Source organism: Grammomys surdaster, unplaced genomic scaffold (genome assembly GCF_004785775.1).
Source record: "Grammomys surdaster isolate TR1022 unplaced genomic scaffold, NIH_TR_1.0 125877, whole genome shotgun sequence".
In the NCBI taxonomy this organism is placed as follows: Eukaryota; Metazoa; Chordata; class Mammalia; order Rodentia; family Muridae; genus Grammomys; species Grammomys surdaster.
The window spans coordinates 59,707-87,546 of record NW_021620702.1 but is presented as its reverse complement, the minus strand read 5'-3'; the positions used below and the strand labels follow the sequence as shown (position 1 = coordinate 87,546).

The window sequence follows — 27,840 nt, the reverse complement described above, 5'->3', positions numbered from 1 at the left end:
TTAGGAGGAAACCAGGTCTCCCTGTCTTCTCCTGTAAGTTGTGCTGATTCCAATTGCAGGTCACCAATAGGTTATCATTATGTTCACAACATTCTGATTTGTGACTCCAGAGTGCAAGATGCAAGGGACACAAGTGGAGCCTGGAACTGGAGCATGGGACCTGTGTAATGACATTCACTTGTACTCCCACATGGGTCCTGGACTCAAAGATCCTAAGACAATAGGCCTGTGTTATTGAACAGTCAGTGGTATTTTACTTGGCAGCGAGACAGGGAGAGCCAAAGGGCATTATACTTCTGCTGTTCAAAAACAGGTCAAAGACCAGAGATATGAGGCATCAATAATTATAGGAAATGCAGAGGACTTCACCCCACAAGGCTGGAGTCCTCCATGCCTACGCCTGCCTGTGTGAGCAGATGCCGGGTTCATTTTAACTAAGAGTATTTCTCTGTCTACTTGACTTCTCCATGCCATGTGGCTCTACCTGGTGGCAGTTGTGGGCTTGTGGATGCTCCTGCGCTTATTCAGGGAGAGGCAGGTGGTGGGCCATCTCCATGACAAGTATGTCTTCATCACTGGCTGTGACTCCGGCTTTGGGAACCTGCTGGCCAGACAGCTGGACAGGAGAGGCATGAGGGTGCTGGCTGCATGTCTGATGGAGGAGGGAGCCGAGCAGCTGAGGAGCAAGACATCTGAGAGGCTGGAGACAGTGATCCTTGATGTCACCAAGTCAGAGAGTATTGTGACAGCCACTCAGTGGGTGAAGGAGCGTGTTGGGAACAGAGGTACCATTGAGATTCCTGTGTGTTTTGTTGGTTTTCTCTTAGTGGGTAAAGGGAAGGCTTGTGTAGTCCTGAAATGATTCCTGGTGGGGTCATGGTGGCGTTGGAGTCACTGCAGAGTCTGTCCCTCTCTAGCACATCAGTCTGTCCTCTTACCTCTACACTGACTTCTCTAAGGTCTGTATTCTTTGAACAGCTGGTGCCTTGGGAAGTTTTTATGTCCATATTATTCTCTGTCCTCTTTGTTTTTGTATGAAAAAAGACTGGACTGTTGCCTGCCGTTTCCAAGGTTAGAGACAGTGAGGAGGAAGGAGACCCCTGGGTTCCTGGGGCTTGGTCTTTATGTGAAGGTTATGGGCCAGAGTGCACCTGCTTTCTCAGTTCTGCAACATGTTCTTATGCACTACCTGTGCACCTTCACAGGGAGAGCCAAAATCATTGCTATTCTTAGGCTCAAAGTCAAGGAATGCCTCAGGAGAGAAAAAGCTAGCATGTAGTCTCTCTCTTCTACACAGAAACACACACACACACACACACACACACACACACAAACACACTGCCTGTGAATTGCTTTCTCTCTTTGTCTTTCTCCACTATTTGTATTATTATTTAAAAGACAAATTTATATAAAAATGAATTGGAAACAGTTATTATTCTAAACTGTAGTCATGTCAAACTATAACTAATGTATGATTTACTATTCAGTGGATAAAAAGTAGTAACACATTGACCTGTATGTTTACTGTATGTGCTTTCTTTCCACTTTAAAAATGTAAGCTTTTTGACCACTTTACCACTTAAGGATCTTTAATTACAATAATAACATTCAATGAAATACAATAACTTGACCCTTAAGCACCCCTTATTACACTTAGCAGGCATTGGCACTGGGTATTTTGTGTTCTCTTTCTGTTCTGACTCGTGTTTTTGACACAGGGTTGTAGATATGGAGCTGGTCACCATCTGATGAATCTGTTCCTCAGTTCCTTCCTGTTGGCATTGCCAGAAAGTGCCACCAGGATCAACTTGTTTTATTGTCCTAAGAAGTGTCTTGTGATACTTCTAGTCCATTCTGAATCTTCAAGCATGTGCATTTTGGGATCCTAGAATTAAAATATCTGTTTTGCATATTTTCATTAAATCTTTTCCTGCAAACATTTAGGTCATGTTTCCCTTTCTTCATCTACTCCCAAATCCTCCCCATGTCCCAGTCACACATTTTATATTCTTTATGTCTCTCCTTCTCTCTGTCTGAAAAAACAAAGACAAAACAATAACCCCCAATGAAAGGTAACATGAACAAACAAACAAACAAACAAACAAACAAACCAATAACAAAAAAGAAACAAATAGAGACAAGCAAAAAAGCCACAAATCAGAATGAAAAAAAATTTAGGCTATCCTTCCTCCAAATGTTTCATGGATTTTAGTTCATGGAAACCAACAACTATTCCGTGCAAAGCTCTGTGTGTACCTTTATAATAAGAGTGTTACAGTTTTCTTTTTACCTAGCTAGCTGTCAAGTAATTGAGACCGGACTAAATTATTTATTTAACATTCTTAACAGGCAGAATTACTGAACAATATTACTCATTTCAACACTCTAATATACCAAGCTTCCAGTCAAAATCATGGAGATACTGCATTTAAGGCTTTCTCTCCTCCAGGTGTTTTCTCATGGTGTCTCCTAGACTCTTTGCAGGTGGTTAATCCGTACTTCCTCTTCCCTAGGTCCCTCCCTTGGCAGAGAGAAGTCCAGCCTTTTCTCTCCCCTACTCAGTCATTGGTTATTAAGCACTTTATTAATACTTCAGGGTACAGTTGTAAAGCTGTTGTTTACACAAGATTGTACCTTGATATTCTCTGAATAAGGATTGTAACCAGATGCAGTGGACACAGAAATCAGCGTTTGACTCTTCATACAGTGCACAATAAAATGCCTCCAAGACACCATTGACACTACGGTGCAGAAAACTGTTCTTGTTTGGACAGCAGTTATCAGTTACAAATAGCTTCTTGCTTAGAGGTTAGACCATGTGTCCACTTTCCCTCCTCAGTGCTGGGTCACTGTCCCCTTTTGACTGTGCAGGTCTTATGTGTGCTTCCACAGTCTCTGTGAGTTCATGTGAGCAGCAGTCCTGTTGTGTCAGGAAGACAGTCTCCTTGGAGTCACCCATCACCTCTGGCTCTTACCATGTTTCTGCCTCCTCATCCTCATAGATGTCTGAGTGTGCCAGGGTCTCTTCCTGTCTACACATTGGCCACTTGTGTGTCTCTGTGTTTATTCTTGTCTATTGCAAGGCACATTTTTCCAGATGGAGATTGATCAAGTCACTGAACTTTGAGTGTTGCTAGTAATATGCATTAAGAGTCTTGTTACTGTGTGTTCCCTTAGAAAAATAATAATGTTCAGTTTTCCCATAGAACCATGACTTATCTAGTCTCAGGTTCTTGGCCACTCTAGTAGTGTCATTATGGATTCCAACTCAGAAATCACACCTTCAATCTAATGAAAAGTGTTTGGTTACACCCATGACTTTGGTGCCTTATGGAACAGTATGTCTTAAAGGCAGGTCACTGTGATAGATTACAGACAGGGCTTTTGCCTTGGTAATATTAATGACTATTTTTCTCCTCTGGGAGTATCCAGTGTTCCTTTTGGCACCTGACATGCTAATTCGTAGCAGTGAAGCTTTTAGTTGGACACCATCTTGCCTTCTCTCAGTTGGGTGACATCAGATATTACAGACTTCATCTATTGACTTAGTTAGGGTTTTACTATTGTGAACAGACACCAAGACCAACACAACTCTTAAGAACTGAAAGGACAAAATTTAATTGCGGCTGGCTTACAGGTTCAGACACTCAGTATATTATCAAGGTAGTAGCATGGAAGCATCTGGGCAGGCATGATGTAGGAGGAGCTGAGAGTTCTACATCTTGTTCTGAAGGAAAACCAAAGATTGGCTTCCAGGAAGCTAGAATAAGGGTCTTCAAGCCTGTGCCCACAGTGACACACTTCCTACAACAAGGCCACACCTACTCCAGCAAGGCCACATCCCCTAATAGTGACACTCCCTGACCTTTATAGTCTTGTTCAAACACATGAGTCTATGGTATGTCTAAACACATACCTCAACATATGATAATACTAAATACATTTATTCCAACTTCATAAGTCGCAATAGTGTGTAACAGTCTCAATATTGTTAAAAGTACATAGTTCAAAGTGTCTTCTGAGATTCGTGCTTTCTCTTAACTGTAGACCTTGAAGCTATACCGGAAAACAGCTGAGCAAAGTTTAAACTGTGCATCTCTGTATCTGATATCAAAGCCATCTTTAGGTATCCAAATCCTTCTTCATTTTTTTGTTGATTACAACAAACTTCTTTCTCATTGGCTGGTTCTACTCCCTGTTAGCAATTTTCCTCAGCAGATATTCTATGACTCTGGCATCTTGAACATCTTGGGGTCTCCAAGGCTTTCTCAATATTATAGCTTTTTGTTCCAATATGTCAGATTCACCCATGGTCTTCTGGGCTCTTCTGAAGGGCTTGAATCACATATGAAGCTCTGCTTTCTGTTGAACTCTAGGCTCTGGTTGACTAATTCACTGATGCTGCTGTTCTTCGTTATCTTATGGCACTGACATCTCTACTACACTGGGGTCTTCTGCTGAAACTAGGCTTCACCAATAATCTCTCATGGGCTCTCTTCACTATGCCAAGCCTCAACTTCATTGCATGATTGCTTCATTCCTGCATCATCAACTGTAATTGAGGCTGTACCTTCACCAATGGACTTCCCTAGACTCTCACAGTGACAAGTCTCAGCTGTTCTCCATGATCCCTTTATACCTTCAAAACTATTACCACCTGGCTAATTCTTACACATTACCAAGTCCAGCTGCATCACAAAGTTCAACCTTGACTGTATCTAGAACATAGCTTCTTTGTGCTCTCAGAAAAATCTTGCCAGAATATTACACCTTAATGATGTTGGTCTCTTCTCAATGACCACTAATTTCTTAGATCAAGGTAACAATCAACAACTGTTCCAGTATTCTCTTCTATTCTTGACTCCATAGTCAGAGCTAAATGGCAGAAACTACTGAGTTCTGCTGCTTACTGGGCCTGGAACATGGCCCCCTTATTCTATTACCAGTTTTCTGTGTTACAGACTCCTTACTTTTTAACCTTGGCTTTCCTGGATATCGGGATTTAAACTTTTCTTAAACTAGAACTTGCTATGTCCCTGGCTGGCACTGAACTCAGAGATCTGCTTGACACAAACTTTGGGAAATAAAGGCATGTACTAACCTGACTAGGCCTAAGCTTTTCATGGCCACTGTTCCTCAAGATTCAGATCAAAAGTCTGTGTCTTTCATTTCTGGATTGTAGTTTACTCTAGATATAAAATCTAAATGAAAAGAGTAACCAAGTAATGATATCACCTAATATCATATGATTCCTTATTCAATGGCAAACACATTAACAGTATGATTAGCTGGGTAAGATCTTGCCCTAAAGTAACCACTTCCTTAATCTGTTTATCTCCTTGAGTACAAAACTCACTTTCATTTCATTTCATTTCATTTCATTTCATTTCATTTCATTTCATTTCATTTGTCCTTTTATTACTTGAACTATACATTTTATATTTTTCCTTTTCATGCTTGTATTCCTGCCCAAAATGCTCATCATGAGATTTAACCAGGGAACAAAGTCTCTCTTGGGCTTTGTTGAGATTTCTTTTGTCAATGAAATTAATGTAAATCTTTTCACTTTAGCTTAAGTTAGACTCTTCAGGCAAGGACAAAGAGGATCCACATTCTACACCAAGTATCCCCAAAACAGTCTCTCAGTCACATATTATAATTCTTCTCCTCTGAAACATCCAGAGCCAGGATCCCAAGGTTAGAATCATACACATCAACAAATTTTTCCATATTCTTACAAAGATAAGCCATTAATCATGAGTCTCCTTTTAACGTATTCCCTGCTTTCCAAACCCAAAGTCCCAAAATCCACATTCTTCTACATGACAGCTTGGTGTGGCTTACCACAGAAACACCACAGACCTGGTACCAACTTCTGTCTTAGGGTTACTGATATGAACAGACACCATGTCCAAGGCAACTCTTAGAAGGACAACACTTAATTGCAACTGGCTTAAAGGGTCAGATATTTAGTCCATTTTGAAGGCAGGACCCTGGCAGCATCTAGGCTGTCATGGTGTAGGATGAGCTGTGAGTGCTATATCTTGTTCAGAAGGCAGACTGGAGAAGATTGGCTTCCATGGATCTAGGATGAGTATCTTACATCTCACATATATCCTATGACCACAGTGAATGTCTTCTTCCAACAGGACCATACCTCCTAATAGCACCAATCAATGAGCCTAGTATATTCAAACCACCACAGTTATAAATAGCCTTACCATCATGTTTAGAGAGCAGCTAGTAGCCTTTAGCGAAGCCTGTAATGGGGGTTTGGGAGCTGTCTTGGTTTGAGTATGCCTAGCCCAGGGAGTGACACTATTTTGAGGTGTAGCCGTTATGGAATAGGTGTACCACTGTGGGCTTGATATTTAAAACCCTCATCCTAGCTGCCTGAAAGCCAGTCTTCCCTTAGGTGCTTTCCAAAGGAGAGGTGAGACTCTCACCTCCTCTACTCTTGTCCCATGTCTGCCTGGATACTGCCATGCTCCCACCTTGATGATAATGGACTGAATTTCTTAACCTGTATCCAGCCACAATTAAATGTTGTCTAAGAGTTGGTTTGGTCATGGTGTCTGTACATAGCACTAAAACCCTGACTAAGCCAGAGGAGAGTCTCTATGGTCTTTTTTTTGGGGGGGGCAGTGACAAAATGTGATCCGTTATTGGCAGTGAAGGTTTTACTTGTTGGCATTTGATTTCCACTTGGAAATCATTTGATGACTCTCCTGAAATTCCTTCATATATGTGTTTTAGGAAGCTTCTACAGACTTAGTTCTTCATATGGTTTTTCAAGACTGTACAAAACCATTTTCATTCTTTTTTTTAGTTTTTATTTTTTTCTCAAATCATAATTAATTCACACAGGGGTATAATCATAGAAAGGCAGGACATGGGGAGGGGAATGACACTGGAGTGCGGGGGCTCAGGGGGAATACAGATATCTTCAGAACCGGGTGGGTGAAGGTTCAGGGGACAAGTCACCATGACTCTGCCTATGACTCGCTTGTCCCCATCTAAGCTGACAAAACCATTTTCGATTAGAGATTATGTGTCTATAGAAACACAAGTCATGATTTTGAACCAAGGATGCAGATGACTTATTTGAACCAAGGTTTTAACATCAACAAATGCTGATCTTAATCTCAATCAGCTAGTCTCCCATTCACCCTGCACAGAAATTGACTATGGAGATATGGTGTTTATTTGTAGGCCTTTCAGAGTGGTTCCTTGAAGATCCATGACTTAAAGGCCAAAGGGATGAGTGAGGGCCACCTGTGGTTTGATGATAAAGAGAATGCCATGTGTTCAGGTTGACAGTGGAAAATATGTCCTGTTGGTTATTAGCAAAGATTGTCTCCTCCCTTATCCTTTCCCTGGGTGTCTTAGGATTTTTACTGCTGCAACAAAACATCAGGACCAAAAACAAGTTATTCTAGGAATGGGTTTATTTAGGTTACACTACCACATCACTGTTCATCATTAATGGAACTCAGGACATAACTCAAATTGGGAATGGTCCTGGATTCAGGAGCTGATGCAGAAGTCATGGATAGTTGCTGCTTACTGGCTTACTCCATATGGTTTTCACAGCCTGCTTTCTTATAGAACCCACAACAGCTTCCCAGGTATGGCCCCACCCACAATGGACTGGACCCTCCTTAGAAGATCAGTAATTGAGAAAATGCTCTATAGCTGCATCTTATGGAGGCATTTCCTCAACTGAGGCTCCTTGCTCTCTGTTGACTCTAGCTTGTGATAAGTATTCACAAAAACAGAGAATACATTGGGTTTTGTAAGCATATGAGGAGAGTTGATCAATATTGGTGATAATCAATATTGCTGTTGATCAATATTGAGAGTTGATCAATTATGATTTTCATCAATATAGATTTTTGTCCACAATGAGAGTTGATTGTTATTAATGTCATGGCCAGCTTCAGCAGAGCCTAAAAGCACATCTCTGTTTTCCAAATCTCTCTCAATCAAGTTTCCAATTGTTTGTTTCCCAACGAAATTTCCTCCAGAGATTTTATCTTTTCTTTCTTTTCTCCTATTTGTTTTTCACCTTTGTGTTTTCCTCTGTTCCTTCTCTTCTTGTTTATGACTACCTTTTCTTATTACCATATAAGGAATTATTTGGAAACTAATTCTTCCTTATTACAACCTTTCATGGTCCCTTGAAAGAAATGGTAGCAGTGTGTAAACTACTTAGAGTAATGCAAAGATACAACTATCTGTCAGAATTCTAGCTCTATGAAGAGTTGTCATGATCTGAATTCTTGCTTAGGCTGCGAGGCTAAGCACTGCAAGAGAATATAAATAAAAGTTAAAAATATCTCTCTGGGTTCCCTGAGGGACAAGCTTGACTGCATAAGGGTTAAAGTCAAAAGTATCCCCTCTCCAGGAAAAAAGACATTGGGATGGGTACGGCCCTCATGCCTCACTGGACAATGGCAAGGGGACTGGAGCCATTACAAGGTCCCCTTCAATCACTGGAGGTCAGGCCTCTATCCCCGCCTTTTCGAGATTAGAATCGCCACAGTCCTTCTATACTTAGAAAAGGAAGGAGATGTCAGGGGCAGCCCTGCTTACACACTGAAGGCCTAAAATCAGCCATAGGCCTAAAATCAGCAATAGGCCTGTCATACATGTATGGTAACACAACGTCTTGGTTCTCTGTGGAAAAACATTGAAACAGATAGCTATAAGCTATTGTAAACAGGCTGCTTTTGTGGAAATTTACCATCCTGAGTAGTCATAGACCTTGTAAATAGGTAGCCTTGGCGGATAGTACCAACTTAGATAAAGACAAGTGAATCATAGGCAGAGTCATGGTGACCTGTCCCCTGAACCTTCACCCACCCGATACCCTGTTCTGAACGATATCTGTATTCCCCCTGAACACCCATGCTCCAGTGTCATCCCCTTCCCCACATTCTGCCTTTTTGTGTTTATAACCCGTGTGAATAAGTAAAAATTATGATTTGATTTTAAAATAAATAAAAAAATAAGTATGACCCCACAGACAATGGGAAAGGAGCACTGAAAAAAAAAAAGAGTTGTCACGATCATGGTAAATCTTATAGATAAAACATCGCGTTTGGGCTTGCAAAGAGTTAAACCTTTTGACTGTTATCATCATATCAGGAAATATTGGGGTTCTAGGCACTCATGTGCTAGAGAAGGAGCTGAGATTCAACAACTATATCTACAGGTAGCAAGAACAGCAGGACTCTGGGATAGCCCAAGCCTAGTTTACCATATAATTCAACACATCCACACCCACTTCAAAAAGGGCCACACCTCTTAATCCCTTTCCAGCACTGCCATACTCTCAGGATCAAGCATTTAAATATATCAGCCTATTGCTGCTATTTTTATTCAAACCATCACAACTAATAAGAGAAAAAAAATCTCTAGAGTTGGCTTCAAGTTGTACAACACAAATGTACTTTCATGGTCTCCAGATTAACAGAGGTGAGCTGTTTTTATGCTATCTGTTCTTTTTTTTTTTTTTTTTTTTTTAAAAGGGTCTTTTTTTTTTTTTAAGATTTATTTATTATATATGAATACACTGTAGCTGTCTTCAGACACACCAGAAGAGGGCATCAGATCTCATTACAGATGGTTGTGAGCCACCATGTGGTTGCTGGGATTTGAACTCAGGACCTCTGGAAGTGCAGTCAGTGCTCTTAACCACTGAGCCATCTCTCCAGCCCCTATGCTATCTGTTCTTAAACTTAGCAAGTGATAAGGGACTGCTGGCTGACTCCCAGGTAGAAAGCTGGGGCCAGAAAGTCTTAAAAGATGAAGGTATCCATGCTGTGAGCCAGCAGTCCCCCTCATCTTTTCCCCAGCCATGTGGATACCCTGCTCTTAGTCATTGCAACATATTGTCCAGTAAACATGTCACAATATTCTTATGTTGAATATGCATTTCATCCATAATTAAACCTGTGTTGTGTGACTATCTCTTGCCACCGTTTCTAGGACTCTGGGGCCTGGTCAACAACGCTGGCATCTCCATCCCCTTTGGTCCCAATGAGTGGATGAACAAACAGAACTTTGCAACTGTACTGGATGTGAACCTGTTGGGCATGATTGAGGTGACACTGAACATGCTGCCCTTAGTGAGGAAGGCAAGGGGCCGAGTGGTCAATGTCGCCAGCATCTTTGGCCGAGTGTCTTTCTTTGGTGGCGGTTACTGCATCTCCAAGTATGGTGTAGAGGCCTTCTCAGACTCCCTCAGGTACTGTAAGGGAAGGGGACTCAAGGGGTGCTTTGGGAGGGTTTTTATTTAGTCACACTCTTTTAGTCCCCATCATGAGGAGAACACCAGAGTTTTGGGTCTCTTTCATCTTCCCCTCACTGAATCATTCTCTAGGCAGCACATTTCCATGTCTCTTTAAGAGGTTATGACAGAAGCATGAGTTGAGTTCATTTTGTCCTTTTATGGAGGAGAGAGGACATTGGACAACAATACTGTGATGGTTTTGGAACTGTGAGATTTTTGGTTCAAGAATCCAATCCCCTGAAATCTATATGCTGAGCATGTATTTGAATTGGGTTGAATATCTCTTTCAATTCCAGAGATAGATGTCAGGACCCTGTAGAGTCCATAATAAACACATTCTAGTATAACTGATGTGCTTCTATCATGACCTAAAGACTATGGTAACTTAGAGAGTGAGAGAGGAGTCTAAGACGAACTGTCCTGAGAGCTTCTGGGGACAGATGTGGGGCAGATGCAATCTTACTCATGAGGTTAAGATGACTTGGACAAGAACTAGAATTCATTGCATCTGCACCTCTTGGAGAAAGGTCTTACACAGTGTCATAGACCAGAATGTTTAGTTTTAGGGCAGTGAGCTACACACAACAAACACTTAGTGTGATATACAAGAGCACAGAGGTAATGCCCTTATCACAAGATTCTTCTCCATTTTCTGTACACCCCAGATCCAAAGGGTGTGGCATTTTCTTTTTCTTTTTTCTTTTTTCTTTTTCTTTCTTTCCTTCTTCCTTCCTTTCTTTCTTTCTTTCTTTCTTTCTTTCTTTCTTTCTTTCTTTCTTTCTTTCTTTCTTTCTTTCTTTTTTTTTTTTTTTTTTTTTTTTTTTTTTTTTACCACAGGCTCCTTTTGGCATGCTACTGTTTTCCTATTAAAGTGTTCTCACTGAAAGACCTCTAAAGACCTTGACATCTGTCTGTCTTGCAGGAGGGAGCTCTCCTATTTTGGGGTGAAGGTGGCTATTATAGAGCCAGGCTTCTTCCTAACTGATGTGACCAATAGTGCCAGATTAAGCTCAAATATCCAGATGCTGTGGGACCAGACCAGCTCAGAAATCAGGGAGACCTACGGCGAGAAATATCTGGCATCCTGTAAGTGATATCTGAGGATCAAAGCTACATAGAATTCTGAATGCTTAACCCCCTGCTCATTTTAGCAGTTCTAACATCTTTCTCTTTATCCTCAATGAACAGTAGTTTAGGCCTATTTCCTTGGGAAGTTTGTGTATGTGGTAGAAAGGAGTTCTTGTTTTTTAAAACATACTGCTCTGTTCTTTCTGATCCTCTCATGATCATTGGCCTGTAAGCAAAGCCAGGGATGGGGGGGGGGGTGGCGATATAAGACCAGTACATTCCACGAGCAGTGGTGATACACGTGTCTGAGTGCATAATTTTCCTTGAAGATTTTTGTGGTCCTTCTGAGGAACTGGAACAATCTAGGCTTGTGTTTCAGACACATAGATTCTCCCACTTAGGAAACAGAAGTTCTCCTCTATGCTTGAGTCAGACAGGAGTGGTGGCAGCTGAATGACCACCTTAATCATTTCTCATTCTGCATAGATCTGAAAAAGCTAAACGGATTGGACCAGATGTGCAACAAGGACCTGTCTTTGGTGACTGACTGCATGGAGCACGCTCTGACTGCCTGTCACCCTCGCACCCGATACTCAGCTGGTTGGGATGCCAAGCTTTTCTACCTCCCCTTGAGCTACCTGCCCACCTCCCTTGTGGATGCCTTTGTCTACTGGACTTCTCCAAAGTCTGAGAAAGCTCTCTAAAATCTTTACTTATGTGCATAGTCAGGGAGATGTAGGTAGAGTGTAAGGGAGGGAATTTTCAGGAGAATTAAGAGGGTCAAGAAAGGAAAGTCATTATGCTGGGCTCTAGGACACATCCTTCATCCTCCTAATTTTCCTGTAATACTACTTAGGACTGATGATGATCAAAGAAATAGCCAAAGAATTCTGCCAAAGGATTCGGATAGAAAAGAGCTGGCTGTTGCCCAGGCTCTCAGCATCATGGCCTACCATGTGGATCCACAGGAATGAGGAAATTGGGACCAGCTTGTGCCAATCACTGCCCTATGTCCTCCTCTGAAGAAATGCACATGCCCTTCCTAGTTTCCACCGTTATGTAGCATGGAGGTGCCCCTGCTCTGAAGTCACCTGTGACCATGGTCTGAGGTCTGAGAAGACTCACTAATAATGCCATCGCTCATGCCCTAGAGTCAGGTTGTCAGGCCCTGGGTTGGTGGTTCAGTCCCTGTTGGTGAGAATCCAACATGGGATAGAAACACAAATTTTTTATTTATTTTAAAATCATTACATTTTTGAGGGAGTCTTCTTATTTTTTGAGTAACTATGAGGTGATCTCCTGTGTTCTGCCATTTAAAGTAAGGCTTTACCATTTAGTGGGGTTTGGATCACAGAGTTAAGGGGAATGTCCTCAGAAGTGTTGACACAGGCCAATAGGCATTTCTTGACTGTCTCATCCCTTCCAGCCACTGAGGTGGGAACAACTGCTCTCCACTCAAAACATTACAACAGCACATAAGGCTGTGCATGCAAGTCCATGAATAGAATTTACCTGTAGGCCTCAGCCTCACCACTCCTGCAGACTCACTAAATGACCATCGATCCCTGCAGACTCACTAAGTGACCACGTAGACAGTATCCTTCTCAACACTGGTCTTTCATTTTTGGGACAATATATTTGCAAATGAGCAAGGGTCTTGAACTTGCCTTGGCCTCTGAGACCTGGGTCTTCCTACTACCAGGTTGGTGAATCTCAAGAGTAGGCTGAGCAGGGAAAGCATCTGTGCAAGAGACAGAGAATCCTGGGCTCAATAAAGACTTGCCCTTGGAAGGACTTCTATAGATGTCTGATTCCTTTTTCCTCAGTAGAAATGTGGGGGCGAATGGGCCACAGAAGAAACTTGAAAATAAACAGTAATTTCTGATTTAATGAAAATACAAATTCCTCTACCATATCATGTGCCTGGTCATTCATTTTACCTTTGTTATTTGTGTGTACCTTTATGTTACATGCGTGGGAGGATTCTCAGAGATGAGAAGGAAGATGAGGACCACTGGATATAAGAAGATTTCAGCCATACAATTTAGGTGTTTGGAAATGAATTTGGGTTCTACAGAGGAGTAGAAAGCTCTTTGATGGCTGTTTCATTTCTCCAAAAACATGTGTTTATATTATATTTTATCTAATTTTATTTGAGATGTCTCATTGCATGGCTGGTGTACTGGCTGTTTTTGTGGTAACTTGATACAAATTGGAATTATCACATAGAAAGTGCTTCAGTTAAGGAAACACTTCCATGAGACCCAGCTTTAAGGCATTTCCCCAATTAATGATTAAGGAGGGAGAGCTTCTTGTGGATGGTACCATCCCTGGGCTGGGTAGTGTTGGGTTCTATAGGAAAGCAAGCTGAGCAAGGCAGTGGGAGCAAGTCAGTAAGTAACATCCCTCCATGGCCTCTGCATCAGCTCCTGCTTCCTGACCTGCTTGAGTTCCAGTCATGACTTCCCTTGCTGATCAATAGCAAGCTGAATAAATTCTTTTCTCCCCAACTTGCTTCTTGGTCATGATGTTTATGCAGGAATAGAAACTTTGACTAAGACAAATTGGTACCAGGAGTCGGGTAGTCCTGAGCTAACATGACCATGTTTTAGGAAGGACGGTGGATGGACTTTGGAACTTTGGGCTAGAAAGGAGTCCGGTGTTAAGAGTTCTGTGGGATGAGCCATAGAAGCTTCTATAGAAGATAATGTTGAGAACAGTTCAAACAATGGAGGCCTGGCTTGTGAAACTTCAGAGGTAAGGTTAAAGACTCTTATCATGGCTATTGCTGTATTGATTGTGACGATTCTTTGGTTTTGGTTAGCTGTTGCAGAAGAATCATCTGTGATTAACAAGATACCAGGACTACTAAAGCAAATCCTTAGCATTACAGGAACTATTGATGCTGGTTAGCTGGAGCTAAGAAATTAGTGGTGATTAAGAAGAGACTAGCATCACTAAGGTGACATCTTCTGGGAAGTGTTGTCTGAGAGCACATAGGCTGTGTTCTAGAGATAGTCAAGGTTGTACCTTGTGCTGTGGCTAGACTTGTTAATGTGTCAGAGTCACCCAGGTGGTACTGGTTTTGAAGGCATGAAGGGGTCATGAATAGCAGCTGAGGCTTGGCACTGTGAGAGGTCAAGGAGGCCTTTGGTGAAGAAGGTGAAACCTCTGTTGCAATTGATGGCTCAAGACTGAAGGGGTCATGCAAAGAGGATGAGGCTTGGGACCATGAATATAGCCTATGAGAGGCTATTGGTGCATCCTAGTTACAGTGGAAGACAGTAGTGTTTTGAGGATGTCAGTGCCATGAGATGACCACCTCGAAAAGAAGCACCAGTGGAGCACAGGCAGCTGGTGCCTAGAAGAAAAGAGTGTGCTACAAAGGGCAGGGCTGGAGAAGTGGCAAAGGCCCTTATAAGAGGCCAGAAGATATTGAGTTGGATCCTGTACATCAGCTGGTTTGAGTTTGATTGTGACTGTGCCCTGATATTTTTCCCTCATGAAGGAATAAAGTATTCTAGTGGAGACCACAGTTGTGAGACTTAATTGTGAAAAGACTTTGAATTTAAAGAGATTGCATATATTTAAGGGATTGAAATGTTTTTTTGTTTTTTTTTTTTTTTTCGAGACAGGGTTTCTCTGTGAAGTCCTGGCTGTCCTGGAACTCACTCTGTAGACCAGGCTGGCCTCGAACTCAGAAATCCGCCTGCCTCTGCCTCCCAAGTGCTGGGATTAAAGGCAAGCGCCACCACCGCCCAGCTGATTGAAATGTTAATATGAAAGAATTTGCAAAGTATGTGGGACTTTTAAATTGTCAATTTTACTGGCTGGTTTTGTGTCAACTAGACAAACTGGAGTTATCACAGAGAAAGGAGCTTCAGTTGAGAAAATGCCTTCATGAGATCCAGGTGTAAGGCATTTTCTCAATTAGTAATCAAAGGGGGAGCCCCTTGTAGGTGGTACCATCTCTGGGCTGGTAGTCTTGGGTTCTATAGGAAAGCAAGCTGAGCAAGCCAGGGGAAGTACGCCAGTAAGTAACATCCTTCCATGGCCTCTGGCATCAGTTCCTGCTACCTGACCTGGTTGAGTTCCAGACCTGATTTCCTTTGGTGATGAACAGCAAAATGAAAATGTAAGCTGAATAAACCCTTTCCAAAACAACTTGCTTCTTGGTCATGATGTTTGTGCAGGAATAGTGACCCTGACTAAGACAAAAGGTTTACCATCAACTTAATGTCTAGCCTTATTGTCTTCATCATTACATTAATCACACTGTAGTAATCCAACAGCATCTCTGCACCTTTTAGCCTGTGAGGGCCCTGTTCAGGAGGCTGCACCCATCTCAGTCTTCCATGTAGCGTCAAGCTGGATCCACAGGGGAAGGAGCAGCACCAGAACAGATGTACAGCTCTAAGCATGGGTAGAGGCTCAAGAGCATCATAATGAGACAGACCAATGTGTAATCAACAGGAAGTGTCTTGTAAGGTGATCCCAGGCTGATTACAACATTTCTGGAGGAGCCTCCTTTCCTCCTCTCCAGGTTTCTTTGTTGGGAGAAGCTAGTGTACTCAAAGGGACACAGAAGGACTCCATATTTGGGTCTGGCCCTTCTACTTTTTTTTATGAGCTGTTGTATTAGGAGGGAACCAACTCTCCCTGTCCTCTCCTGTAAGTTATGCTGATTCCAACTGCAGGTCACCAATAGATTCTCATTATGTTCAGAACATCCTGATTTGTGGTTCCAGATTGGAAGATTCAGAAACCCAAGGTAAGTGTGGGAATGGACCATGGGACCTGTGTAATGACATACACATGTATTCCCACATGGGTCCTGAAAGCAATACTCACAAGACAAAGACTTGTGTTATTTGACAGTCAGTGGTATTTTATTGGTATTGAAATATGGAGAGCCAAATGTCATTTATGTCTGCAGTTCAATAGCAGGTCAAAGACCAGAGATGTGAGGCATTAATAATTGTAAGGAATGCACAGGACTTTACCCCAGAAGGCTGGAGTCCTAGATGCCTATTCCTGCCTGTGTGAGAAGATGCCAGGATCATTTTGACTAAGAGTATCTTTCTCTCTACTTGACTTCTAATTGCCATGTGGGTTTACCTGGTGGCACTGGTGGGCCTGTGGACACTCCTGCGCTTGGTCAGGGAGAGACAGGTAGTGAGCCATCTCCATGACAAATATGTCTTCATCACGGGCTGTGACTCTGGCTTTGGGAACCTGCTGGCTAGACAGCTGGACAGGAGGGGCATGAGGGTGCTGGCTGCATGTCTGACAGAGGAGGGAGCCAAGCAGCTGAGGACCAAGACATCTGAGAGGCTGGAGACAGTGATCCTTGATGTCACCAAGACAGAGAGTATTGTTGCAGCCACTCAGTGGGTGAAGGAGCGTGTTGGGAACAGAGGTACCATTGAGATTCCTGTCTGTGTTCTTGGTTTTCTCTGTTTGTGTGAAGGGAAGGCCCGTGTAGTCCTGAAAGGATTCCTAGTGTGGTCAGTTTAGAGTTGGAGTCACTGCAGACTCTGCCACTCTCTAACATATCAGTCTGTCCTCTTACCTCTACACTGAATCCTCCAAGGTCTGTATTTCTTTTTATCGGCTGGTGCCTTGGGAAGTTTTTATGTCCAAATTATTCTCTGTCCTCTTTGTCTTTGTATAGAAGACTGTTGGCTGCTGATTCCTTGGTTAGAGATAGTGAGGAGGAAGGAAGGACCTGGGTTCCTGGGGCCTGGTCTCTGTGTGAAGGTCATGGGCCAGAGTGCATCTGTTTTCTCAGTTCTGCAACATGTTCTTATGCACTACCTTTGCACCTATACAGGGAGAGCCAAAATCATTGCCATTCTTAAGCTCAAAGTCAAGGAATGTCTTCGGAAAGAAATGCTATGAGTTGGTCTCTCACTTTCGCACATCATACACACACACACACAGACACACACAGACACACACACACACACAGACACACACACACACACATGCATGTGCACACACACTGCCTATCAATTTCCTTTATCCTTTGTGACTCTTTCCACTATTTGTGTATAAATTACCTCCAAGACACCATTGACACTACAGTGCAGAAAAACTGTTCTTCCCTTGGACAGCAGTTATCAGTCACAAATGGCTTCTTGCTTAGACATTAGACCATGTGTCCACTTTCACTCCTCAGTGCTGGGTCATTGTCTCCTTCAGCCTGTGCATGTGTTTCCCTAGCTTCTGTGAGTTATAAAAGCAGCAGTCCTGTTGTTTCTGGAAGACAGTTTCCTTGGGGTCATCCATCACCTCTGGCTCTTAACATGTTTCTGCCTCCTTATCCTCAGAGATCTCTGAGCCTTGAGGGAGAGGCATGATGGAGACTTCTGGCTTAAGACTGAGTGTGCCAGAGTCTCTCACTCTCTGCATATTGGCCACTTGTGTGTCTCTGTGTTAATTCTTGTCTATAGCAAGGCACATTCTCCTGGATGGAGATTAATCAAGTCACTTGACTTTGAGTGCTTCTAGCAATATGCATTCAGTGTCTTGTTACTGTGTGTTCCCTTAGAATAATAATAATATTTAGTTTCTCCATAGAACCATGACTTATCTAGTCTCAGGGTCTTGGCCACTCTAGTAGAGTCGTTATGGATTCCATCTCTGAAAGCACATCTTCAATCTAATGAAATTGTTTAGTTATACCATGAAATTGTTGCCTTATGGAACCGTATATCCTAAAGACAGGTCACTGTGGTAGGTCAGATATAGGGCCCTGGTAATATCAATCACTACATTTCTCCTCTGGGAGTGTCCAGTGTGTCTTCTGGCACATGACATGCTAATCCATAGCAGTGAAGCTTTTAGTTGGACACCAGCTTGCCTTCTCTCAGATGGATGACATCAGATAGTACAGACTTCAGCTATTGACTTATTTAGAGTTTTACTATTGTGAACAGACACCAAGACCAACACAACGCTTAAGGACTAGAAGGACAACATTTAATTGGGGCTGGCTTACAAGTTCAGACATTCAGTCTATTATCAAGGTAGAAGAATGTCATATCCAGGCAGGCATGATGTAGGAGGAACTGAGATTTCTATATCATGTTCTCAAGGAAAACCAAAGAAAGTTGGCTTCCAGGGAGCAAGGATGTGGGTATTAAAGCCTATGCCCACAGTGACCCACTTCCTAGAACAAGGCCATACCAACTGCAGTAAGGCCACATCCCCTAATAGTGCTACTCCCTGGGTCCAATCTATTCAAAGCACTGCATTCCCCTCCCTGACCTTCATAGTCTTGTTCAAACACATGAGTCTCTGGGGGCCACACCTAAACACGTCACAATTCAAAATACATCTAATCCAACTTCAAAAGTCCCAATAGTGTATAACAGTCCCCATAATGTTAAAAATCTACAGTTCAAAGTGTCTTCTAAGACTCTTGCTCTCTTATAACTGTAGAGCTCGAAGCTATATAGTAAAACAGCTTGGCAAACATCAAACTTTGCATCTCAGGATCTGATCTCAAAGCCATCTTTAGGTATCCAACTTCTTCTTCATCTTTTTTTTTTTTACTTCAACAAATGTCTTTCACATAGGCTGGATCTACTTCCTATTAGCAGCTTTCCTCAGCAGATATCCTATGACTCTGGCAACTTGAACATCTTGAGGTGCCCAAGAGAACTTCAATGTTAAAGCTTTTTGTTCCAATATCTCAGATCCACCCATGATCGTCCGGTCTCTTCTGAAGAACTTGAGTCACATCTGAAGCTTTGCCCTCTGTAGATCTTTAGACTCTGTTTGACTCTACTCCACTGCTGCTGCTGTTCTTGATGATCATCGTACTGTACTGACATCTCTAATACATTGAATACATTGGGGTCTTCTGCTGCAATAGGCATCAACAATAGCCTCTCATGGGCTCTCTTCACTATGCCAAGCCTCAACTTCATTGCATGCCTGCTTCATTCCAGCATCATAAACAGCAATTGAGGCTGTACCTTCACCAATGGACTTCCCTAGACTCTCACAGTGACAAGTCTCAGCTGTACTCCATGAACCCTTTATACTTTCAAAACCAGTGTGACCTGGGTGATTCTTCCACATTACACAGCACAAAGGACAACTTTGGCTTTCTCTGGAAGATACCTTCTTTGTGCTCTCAGAAAACTCTTGCCAGAAGATTACACCTTAATGATGTCGGTCTCTTCTCAATTATCCCTAATTTCTTAGATCAAGGTAACAATCATCAACTGTCCCAGTATTCTCTTCTATTCTTGACTCTATAGCCAGAGCCAGATGGCAGAAACTACTGAGTTCTGCTGCTTACTGGGGCTGGAACATGGCCCCCTTATTCTATCACCAGCTTTCTGTGTTCCAGACTCCTTATTTTTAACCTTGGCTTTCCTGGATATTGGGATTTAAACTTTTCTTCAACTAGAACTTGCTATGTCCCTGGCTGGCACTGAACTCAGAGATCTGCTTGACACAAACTTTGGGAAATAAAGGCATGCACTAACTTGACTAGGCCTAAGCTTTTCATGGCCACTGTTCCTCAAGATTCAGATCAAAAGTCTGTGTCTTTCATTTCTGGATTGTTGTTCACTCTAGATATAAAATCAAAATGAAAAGAGTAACCAAGTAATGATATCACCTAATATCATATGATTCCTTATTCAATGGCAAACACATTAACGGTATGATTAACTGGGTGGGATCTTGCCCAAAAGTAACCACTTCCTTAATCTGTTTATCTCCTTGAGTACAAAATTCACTTTCATTTCACTTTCTGGTGTCTTTTTTTACTTGGACCACACATTTTATATTTGTCCTTTTCATGCTTGTATTCCTGCCCAAAATGCTCATCATGAGATTTAACCAGGGAACAAAGTCTCTCTTGGGCTTTGTTGAGATTTCTTTTGTCAATGAAATTAATATAAATCTCTTTACCTTAGACTTAGGTAGTCTCTTCAGACAAGGGTAAAAAGCAGCCACATTCTACACCAAAATATCACAAAAGCAGTCACTCAGTGACATATTAAAATCTCTCTCCTCTGAAACATCTAGAGCCAGGGATCCAAAGTTAAAATCATACTCAGCAACAAATTCTTCCATATTTCTAAGAAGAAAGACCATTAATCATTAAATTTCACTTAAAACATTCCAAATCCAAAGTCCCAAAATCCACATTCTTCCACATAACATCATGGTCAGGCATGCCACAGCAGTGCCACAACCCTGATACCAACTTCTGTCTTAGTTTGGACTACTGCTATGAACAGACAGCATGATCAAGACAACTCTTAGAAGGACAACAGTTAATTGTGGCTGGCTTACAGGGTAGAATATTCAGTCCATTATGAAGGCAGGACCGTGGCATCATCTAGGATTTCATGTTGTTGGATGAGCTGAGAGTTCTACAACTTATTCAGAAGGCAAACTAGAGAAGTCATGTTTCCATGGATTCAGGATGAGTATCTTAAAGCCTATCCCCACACTGATACACTTCTTCCAACAAGGCCATACCTTCTAATAGTGCCAATCATGGGTCTATATATTCAAACCACCACAGTTATAAATAGCCTTACCATCATGTTTAGAGAGCAGTTAGTAGCCTTGAGCAAAGCCTTTAATTGATGTTTGGAGGCTGTAGTGGTTTGAGTATGCCTAGCCGAGGGAGTGACAGTATTTGGAAGTGAAGCTGTGATGGAGTAGGTGTACCACTGTGGGCTTGGGATTTAAAACCCTCATCCCAGCTACCTGGAAGCCAGTCTTATCTTAGGTGTCTTCTGAAGGGGAGGAGGGCCACTCAGCTCCTCCATCCCCATGCCTGCCTGGATACCGCCATGCTCCCACCTTGATGATAATGGACTGAATGTCTGAACCTGTTGCCAGTGCCAATTTAGTGTTGTCTAATTGTTGGCTTGGTCATGGTGTACGTTGATAGCAGTAAAATCCCAACTAAGCCAGAGGGTATTCTATGCATTCCTTTTATGGACGAACATGCTCCATTTTATGTCAATGAAGGTTTAACTTGGGGTGTGTTCTCATTGAAAGTGGAAAATCTTTCCTGTTGGTTGTCAGCCAAGATTATCACCTCCATTATCCTGTCCCTGGATGTCTCAGTTAGGGTTTTTACTCTTGTAGAAAAAAAAGCTTTACCAAAACTTAAGTTGTTCTAGGAAACGTTTTTATATAGGTTAGACTACCACATCTCTGTTGATCATCGAGGGGACTTTGGATACAACTCAAATTTGGAAGGAACCTGGCTGGGGATGCTGATGCAGAGGACATGGAGAGGTGCTGGTCACTGGCTTGCTCCACATGGATTTCTCAGCCTTCTTTCTTATAGAACCCAGGACTAGCAGCCCAGGGATGACACCAACCACAACGGGCTGAAACCTCCGTAAATTAATAATTGAGAAAATGCCTTACATCTGGACCTTATGAATTCATTTCCTGAACTAAGGCACTTTCCTCTCTGATGAGTCTAGCTGTGTCAAGTTTTCACAAAACCCGCCAATATATTGGGTTTTGTAAGCATCTAAGGAGAGTTGATCAATATTGATTTTCATCAGTAGATGTTGATCAATTGTGAAGTTCATGGACTGCTTCAGCAGAGCTGAAAAGCTCTGTTTTCCAAATATCCCACAATCAAGGTTTCAATTGTTTGTTTCCCAAACAAATTTCCTCCAGAGATTACTTTTGTCTTTTCCTTTTTCCTCTGTTATTTCCTTTGTTCCTTCTCCTCTTGCTCATGATTATTCTGTCTTATTGCTTTTACAAGTAATGATAAAATAAATCACTTTTTCCTTATTACTACCTTCCTTGGCCACTTGAAAAACACAGGTAGCAGGGTGTAACTGCTTAGAGTAATGCACAGATACAACTGTCTTCATCAGACTTCTCTATCTATGAAGTGATGCCATGACCACGGTAACTCTTATAGATGGAACATTGCATCTGGGCTTGCATATGGTTAAAGCTTTTGACCGTTATCATAATGTCATGAAGTGTGCTGGGTTCTATAGCAGTCATGTGCTAGGGAAGGAGCTGAGATACTTCATCTATATCCACAGGTACCAGGAACAGCAGGACTCTGGGATAGCCCATGCCTAGTGAATCACATATTTAACAGGGCCACTCCTACTCCAAGAGGGCCACACAACCTTATTCCTCTCAAGCATTTCTACAATCTCAGTACCAAGCGTTTGAATATATGGGCATATGGCTGCTGTTTCCACTCAAAGCACCATAAAATGTAAAAGAATAAAATCTCTGCCAGGATAGCATCAAAATGTAAAATCCAAACATGCTTTCATTGTCTCCAGATTAACAAAGGTGATCCATGTTTCCATTATCTGTTCTTAAAGTTAGCAAGTGAGAAGGGGCTGCTGGCTGATTCCCAGGTAGAGAGTTGGGCCAAAAACTCTTAAAGGATGAAGGTATCCATGCTGTGAGCCCCCAGTCTCAGGAATGAGTTCCCTGGTCATGTGGATACCCTGCTCTTAGTCACTGCATACTATTGTCCAGTAATGACTTGTCACAGTGGTCTTACCATGTTAAATGTGCATTTCATCCACAGTTAAACTTGTGTTGTGTGACAGTCTCTTCCCATTGTCCCCAGGACTCTGGGGCCTGGTCAACAATGCTGGCATCTCCATCGCCTCAGGTCCCAATCAGTGGATGAATAAAGAAAGCTTTGCAAGTATACTGAATGTGAACCTGTTGGGCATGATCGAGGTGACACTGAGCATGCTTCCCTCAGTGAGGAAGGCAAGGGGCCGTGTGGTCAATGTCTCCAGCATCGTGGGCCGTGTGTCTCTGCTTGGAGGAGGTTACGGTATCTCCAAGTTTGGTGTAGAGGCCTTCTCAGACTCCCTCAGGTACTGGAAGGAAAGGGTCCCCCAAGGAAGTTTTCGGAGGGTTTTATTTACTTTATATTCTTTAAGTCCCCATTGATGGGCAGACACTCATGTTCTGGATCTCTCTCATCTTCCCCTCACTGAATGATTCACTGGACAGCACATTTCCATGTCCTAGAAGAGGATGTGACTTAGACATTCATTGAGTTCAGATTGTTTTGTTAAAAAGTAGGAAGGACATTGGGGGAATATTACTGAGAAAGGATTGGAAATGTGAGGTTTTTGGCTCATGAATCCAGAACATTGATCTCTAGATGCTAGGCAGGTTTTTTTAAAACCTGTTTTGTTTTTTTTTAAAGTAGAGTGAATATCTCTTTGTCTATCATGCCTTTTTATATTGTCCACAATAAACAGATTTGAGCATAACTTATGTCTATCAGGACTTAAAGACTATGGCAACTAAGAGAATGAAAGAGGAGTCAAAGAAGAATTTACTGTGGGGTTGCCATGGCCAGTCAGCTGTGTTGACTATGCTAGCCATTTGCTTTGTTTAGGGCTGTGTAGCAGGTTTGGACTGCATCAGAGTAATCATGAGATCCTGGAACCTTAAACCTGTATGTGCAGGTGCATTCTCCTTGCAGAACAGAAACAGAAAGACCAGATACGGAAGGAGTATGATCAGCATGTGGGCAGAGTTACACTTGTGGAGAACTGAAAGGTGCAGAATCCTATTTATTTTGTGTTGCTGACAATGCAACCCTTCCAAGGGATGGAACCAGGGCAGCCACTTGGGACAGAAAACAGGTAGCCTGCTCATGTGAGGGAGTTGGATGCAGGATGGTTGCTGTCTGGTGACAACTCCAGGAAGAATGTGGGGGATGTTCTGAGAACTTCCTGGGACATATGTGGGATAGACGGAGACTTACTTGTAAGTTGGAGGTGACTTAGAGAAGGACTGGGATCCTTTGGTCTGCACTCCTTGGAGAACGGTGTTACTTATTCAGTGTCATAGACCAGAATGTCTATTTTTAAGGCAGTGAGCTACAAACAAAAAATACTTAGTGTGACCTACAAGAGCGCAGAGGCAATGCCCTTATCACAAAATCCTTTGCCATTTCCTGCACATCTGAGATCCAAATGGTGTGACATTTCTTCACCACAGGCTTTTCTTGGCATGCAACTGTTCTATTGTTGCGGTGTTCTCACTGAACGTCCTGTGATGTCCTTGACATTTGTCTGTCTTGCAGGAGGGAGCTCTCCTATTTTGGGGTGAAGGTGGCTATTATAGAGCCTAGCTTCTTCCTGACTCCTATGAGCAACAGTGCCAGATTATCATCCAACATCCAGATGCTGTGGGATCAGACCAGCTCAGCAATCAGGGAGATCTATGGGAAGAAATACCTGGAATCCTGTAAGTGAGCTCTGAGGACGAAAGCCAAGCCCAGTCCTGAACACTTAATCCCATGCTTATTTTAGACGTTCCGATATCGTGCTCCTTATCCTCAAAGAACAGGAATTTATACCCATTTACTTAAGGTAGTGTGCCATTTGTTTATGGGGCCATAAAGGAGTTCTTGTTTGTCAGAACATGCTCCTCTGTTACATCTGATGTTCTCATCAGGATTCCTGGGTCAGATATGGGATAGATGTAGACATACAAGTGAGGTGAATGTGACTTTGAGAAGGCCTGGGATCCTTTGCATCTTCACTCCTTGGAGAAAAGTGTTACTTATTGAATGTCATTGACCAGAATGTCTAGTTTTAAGGCAGTGAGCTTCAAGAAAAAATTAGTAGTTAAATTGAGGGATGTGATGCAATATAAGACCAGCAATTTCTATTAGTGGAGATACTGGTGACTGAGTGCACATTTTTCCTTGAAGATGGCCTGTGGTTCCTCTTAGGAACTCGGACAGGCTAGGCTTGGATTTCAGACACATGGATTCTCCTACATAGGGAATAGTAATTCTCCCCTATGCTCATGTCAGACAGGAGTGGTGGAGCTGAATAACCACCTTAATCTTTCGTCATTCTGCATAGATCTGAAAATGCTAAACTGATTGGACCAGAGGTGCAACAAGGACCTGTCTTTGGTGACTGACTGCATGGAGCACGCTCTGACTGCCTGTCACCCTCGCACCCGATACTCAGCTGGGTGGGATGCCAAGCTCTTGTACCTTCCCTTGAGCTACCTGCCCACCTCTCTTGTGGATGCCCTTGTCTACTGGATTTCTCCAAAGCCTGAGAAAGCTCTGTAAAATCTTTACTTATGTGGATAGTTGGGGAGATTTAGGTACAGTGTGAGGTAGGGAGTACTCAGCAGAAGGTAAGAGGGCTGAGAAAGGAAGGTAATTATGCTGGAGTTCTAGGATATAGTGTTTAATCTACTAACTTTCCTGTGATACTACTTAGGGTTGATGATGATCAAAGAAATATCCACAGAATTCTTCCAAGGGATTCAGATATAAAAGTGGTGGCTGTTGACCAAGCTCTGAGCATCATGGCCTACCATGGATCCACACAAATGAGGAAGTTGGGACCAACTTATGCTCATCACTACCCTATGTCCTGGTCTGAAGAAAATGCACATGCCCTTCCAAATTTCCACCGCTATTCATCATGGAAGTGTCCCTGCTCTGAATCTACCTGTGATCAGCTGTAAAGCATTTTCTCAATTAGTGACTAAGGAAGGCAATCCCCTTGGGGTGGTACCATCCCTGGGCTGTAGTCTTGGGTTCTATAGGAAAGCAAAGTGAGCAAGCCAGGGGAAGCAAGTCAGTAAGTAACAACCCTCCATGGCCTCTGTGTCAGTTCTTTCTTCCTGTCCTGCTTCAGTTCCATTCCTGCCTTCCTTTGGTGATTAATAGCAACCTGGAAGTATAAGCTGAATAAAACTTTGACTCCCCAGCTTGCTTCTTGTTCATGATGTTTGTGCAGGAATAGAAACCCCGACTAAGACAAATTGGTACCAGGAGTTGGGTATTCCTGAGATTGCCTGGATATGTTTTGGGGAGGACTGTGGAAGAACTTGGGAACTTTGGGCTAGAAGAGCATTCCAGTGTTCAGAGGTCTGTGGGGTGTTCTATAGGAGCTTGAAAGATGTTGTTGAGAACAGTGCAAACAATGGAGGCCTGGCTTGTGAAATTTCATTGGGAAGCTTAAAGACTCTGATCAGGGCCATTGCTGTTTTGAATGTGAAGATTCTTTGGGTTTGGTTAGCTGTGGCTGAAGTATCAGCTGTGATTAAGAAGACAGCAGAACTACTAAAGCAAATCCTTTGCATTACTGGGACTATTGATGCTGGTTAGCTTGAGCTAAGAAATTAGTGGTGATTGAGAAGAGACTAGCATTACTGAGTTGAAGTCTTCTGGGAAGTGTTGTCTGATAGCACAGAGGCTGTGATCTAGAGAGAGCTAAGATTGTACCTTGTACTGTGGCTGGACTTGGTAATATGTGAGAATCACCCAGGTGGTACTGGATTAGAAGGCATGAAAGGGTCATGAAGAGTAGCTGAGACTTCGCACTGTGAGAAGTCAAAGATGGCCATTTGTGAAGAAGGTGCAACTTCAATTGCAATTTTTGGCATAGGACTGAAGGGGGCATGCAAAGGAGACGAGGCTTGGCTCCATGAAGAGAGCCTATGAGAGGCTATTTGTTAAGCCTAGTTACAGTGGAAGACAGCAGTGTTTTGGGGATGTCTGTACCATGACACGACCACCAAGAACAGCAGCAGCAGTGGAGTACAGGCAGCTGGCACCAAGAAGTAAAGGTCTATGCTACAAAGGGCAGAGATGGAGAAGTGACACAAGCTCTTGGAAGAGCCCAGAAGATAGTTTGTTGGATCCTGGATATTGGCCTGTTTGAGTTTGATTTTGGTTTTGATTTTGACTGTGACCTGACATTTTTTGCTCTTGAAGATAGAAAGTATTTTAGTGGAGCCCACAATTATGAGACTTTTAATTGTAAAAAGACTTTGAATTTTAAAAGAGATTGGATATTTTGAAGGCATTGAAATTTTGATATGTAAGAATTTCCAACGACTGTGGGACTTTTAATATTATTTAGATATTGAAGATGAAAAAATAAGTAAGGGTTGAGGCCTAATTGTAATGTGTTTGTGTGCCAAGTTGATTTGGGTTCAATTGTATTTTTGGTGTTGTGTCAACTTGACAGAAGCTGGAATTATCACAGTGAAAGGAGCTTCAGTTTAGAAAATGCCTCCATGAGATCCAGCTGAAAGGCATTTACTCAGTTAGTTATCAGATGGGGAGAGGCCCTTGTGGGTTGTACCATCCCAGGTCTGGTAGTCTTGGGTTCTATAGGAAAGCAAGCTGAGCAAGGCAGGGGAAGCAAGCCAGTAAGTACCATCCCTCCATGGCCTCTGCATCAGCTCCTGCTTCCTAATCTGCTTGAGTTCCTGTCCTGACTTCTTCTGGTGATGAACAGCAATGTGGCAGTGTAAGCTGAATAAACCCTTTACAATCCAACTTGCTTCTTGGTCATCATGTTTATGCCGGAATAGAAACCCTAACTAAGACAAAAGGTTTACCATGAACTTATAGTGTTTAGCCTTATTGTCTTCCTCATTACATAAATCACATTGTAGTTTCCATCAGGTCTCTGCACATT

The 27,840-nt window shown here is 42.5% G+C and overlaps 1 protein-coding gene and 1 pseudogene across 1 annotated transcript; both read left to right on the top strand.

The window, feature by feature from the left end:
• The first annotated feature begins 369 nt into the window (after window positions 1-369).
• On the top strand, window positions 370-13,280 carry LOC114608157 (retinol dehydrogenase 16-like). Its single transcript, XM_028752119.1, has 4 exons — window positions 370-785; window positions 9,994-10,252; window positions 11,220-11,383; window positions 11,852-13,280. The coding sequence occupies exons 1-4, from the start codon at window positions 473-475 to the stop codon at window positions 12,067-12,069; spliced, it is 954 nt and encodes a 317-aa protein (XP_028607952.1). The 5' UTR covers window positions 370-472; the 3' UTR covers window positions 12,070-13,280.
• A 3,191-nt stretch (window positions 13,281-16,471) lies between these two features.
• On the top strand, window positions 16,472-25,469 carry LOC114608175 (annotated as a pseudogene).
• The last annotated feature ends 2,371 nt before the right edge of the window (window positions 25,470-27,840 follow it).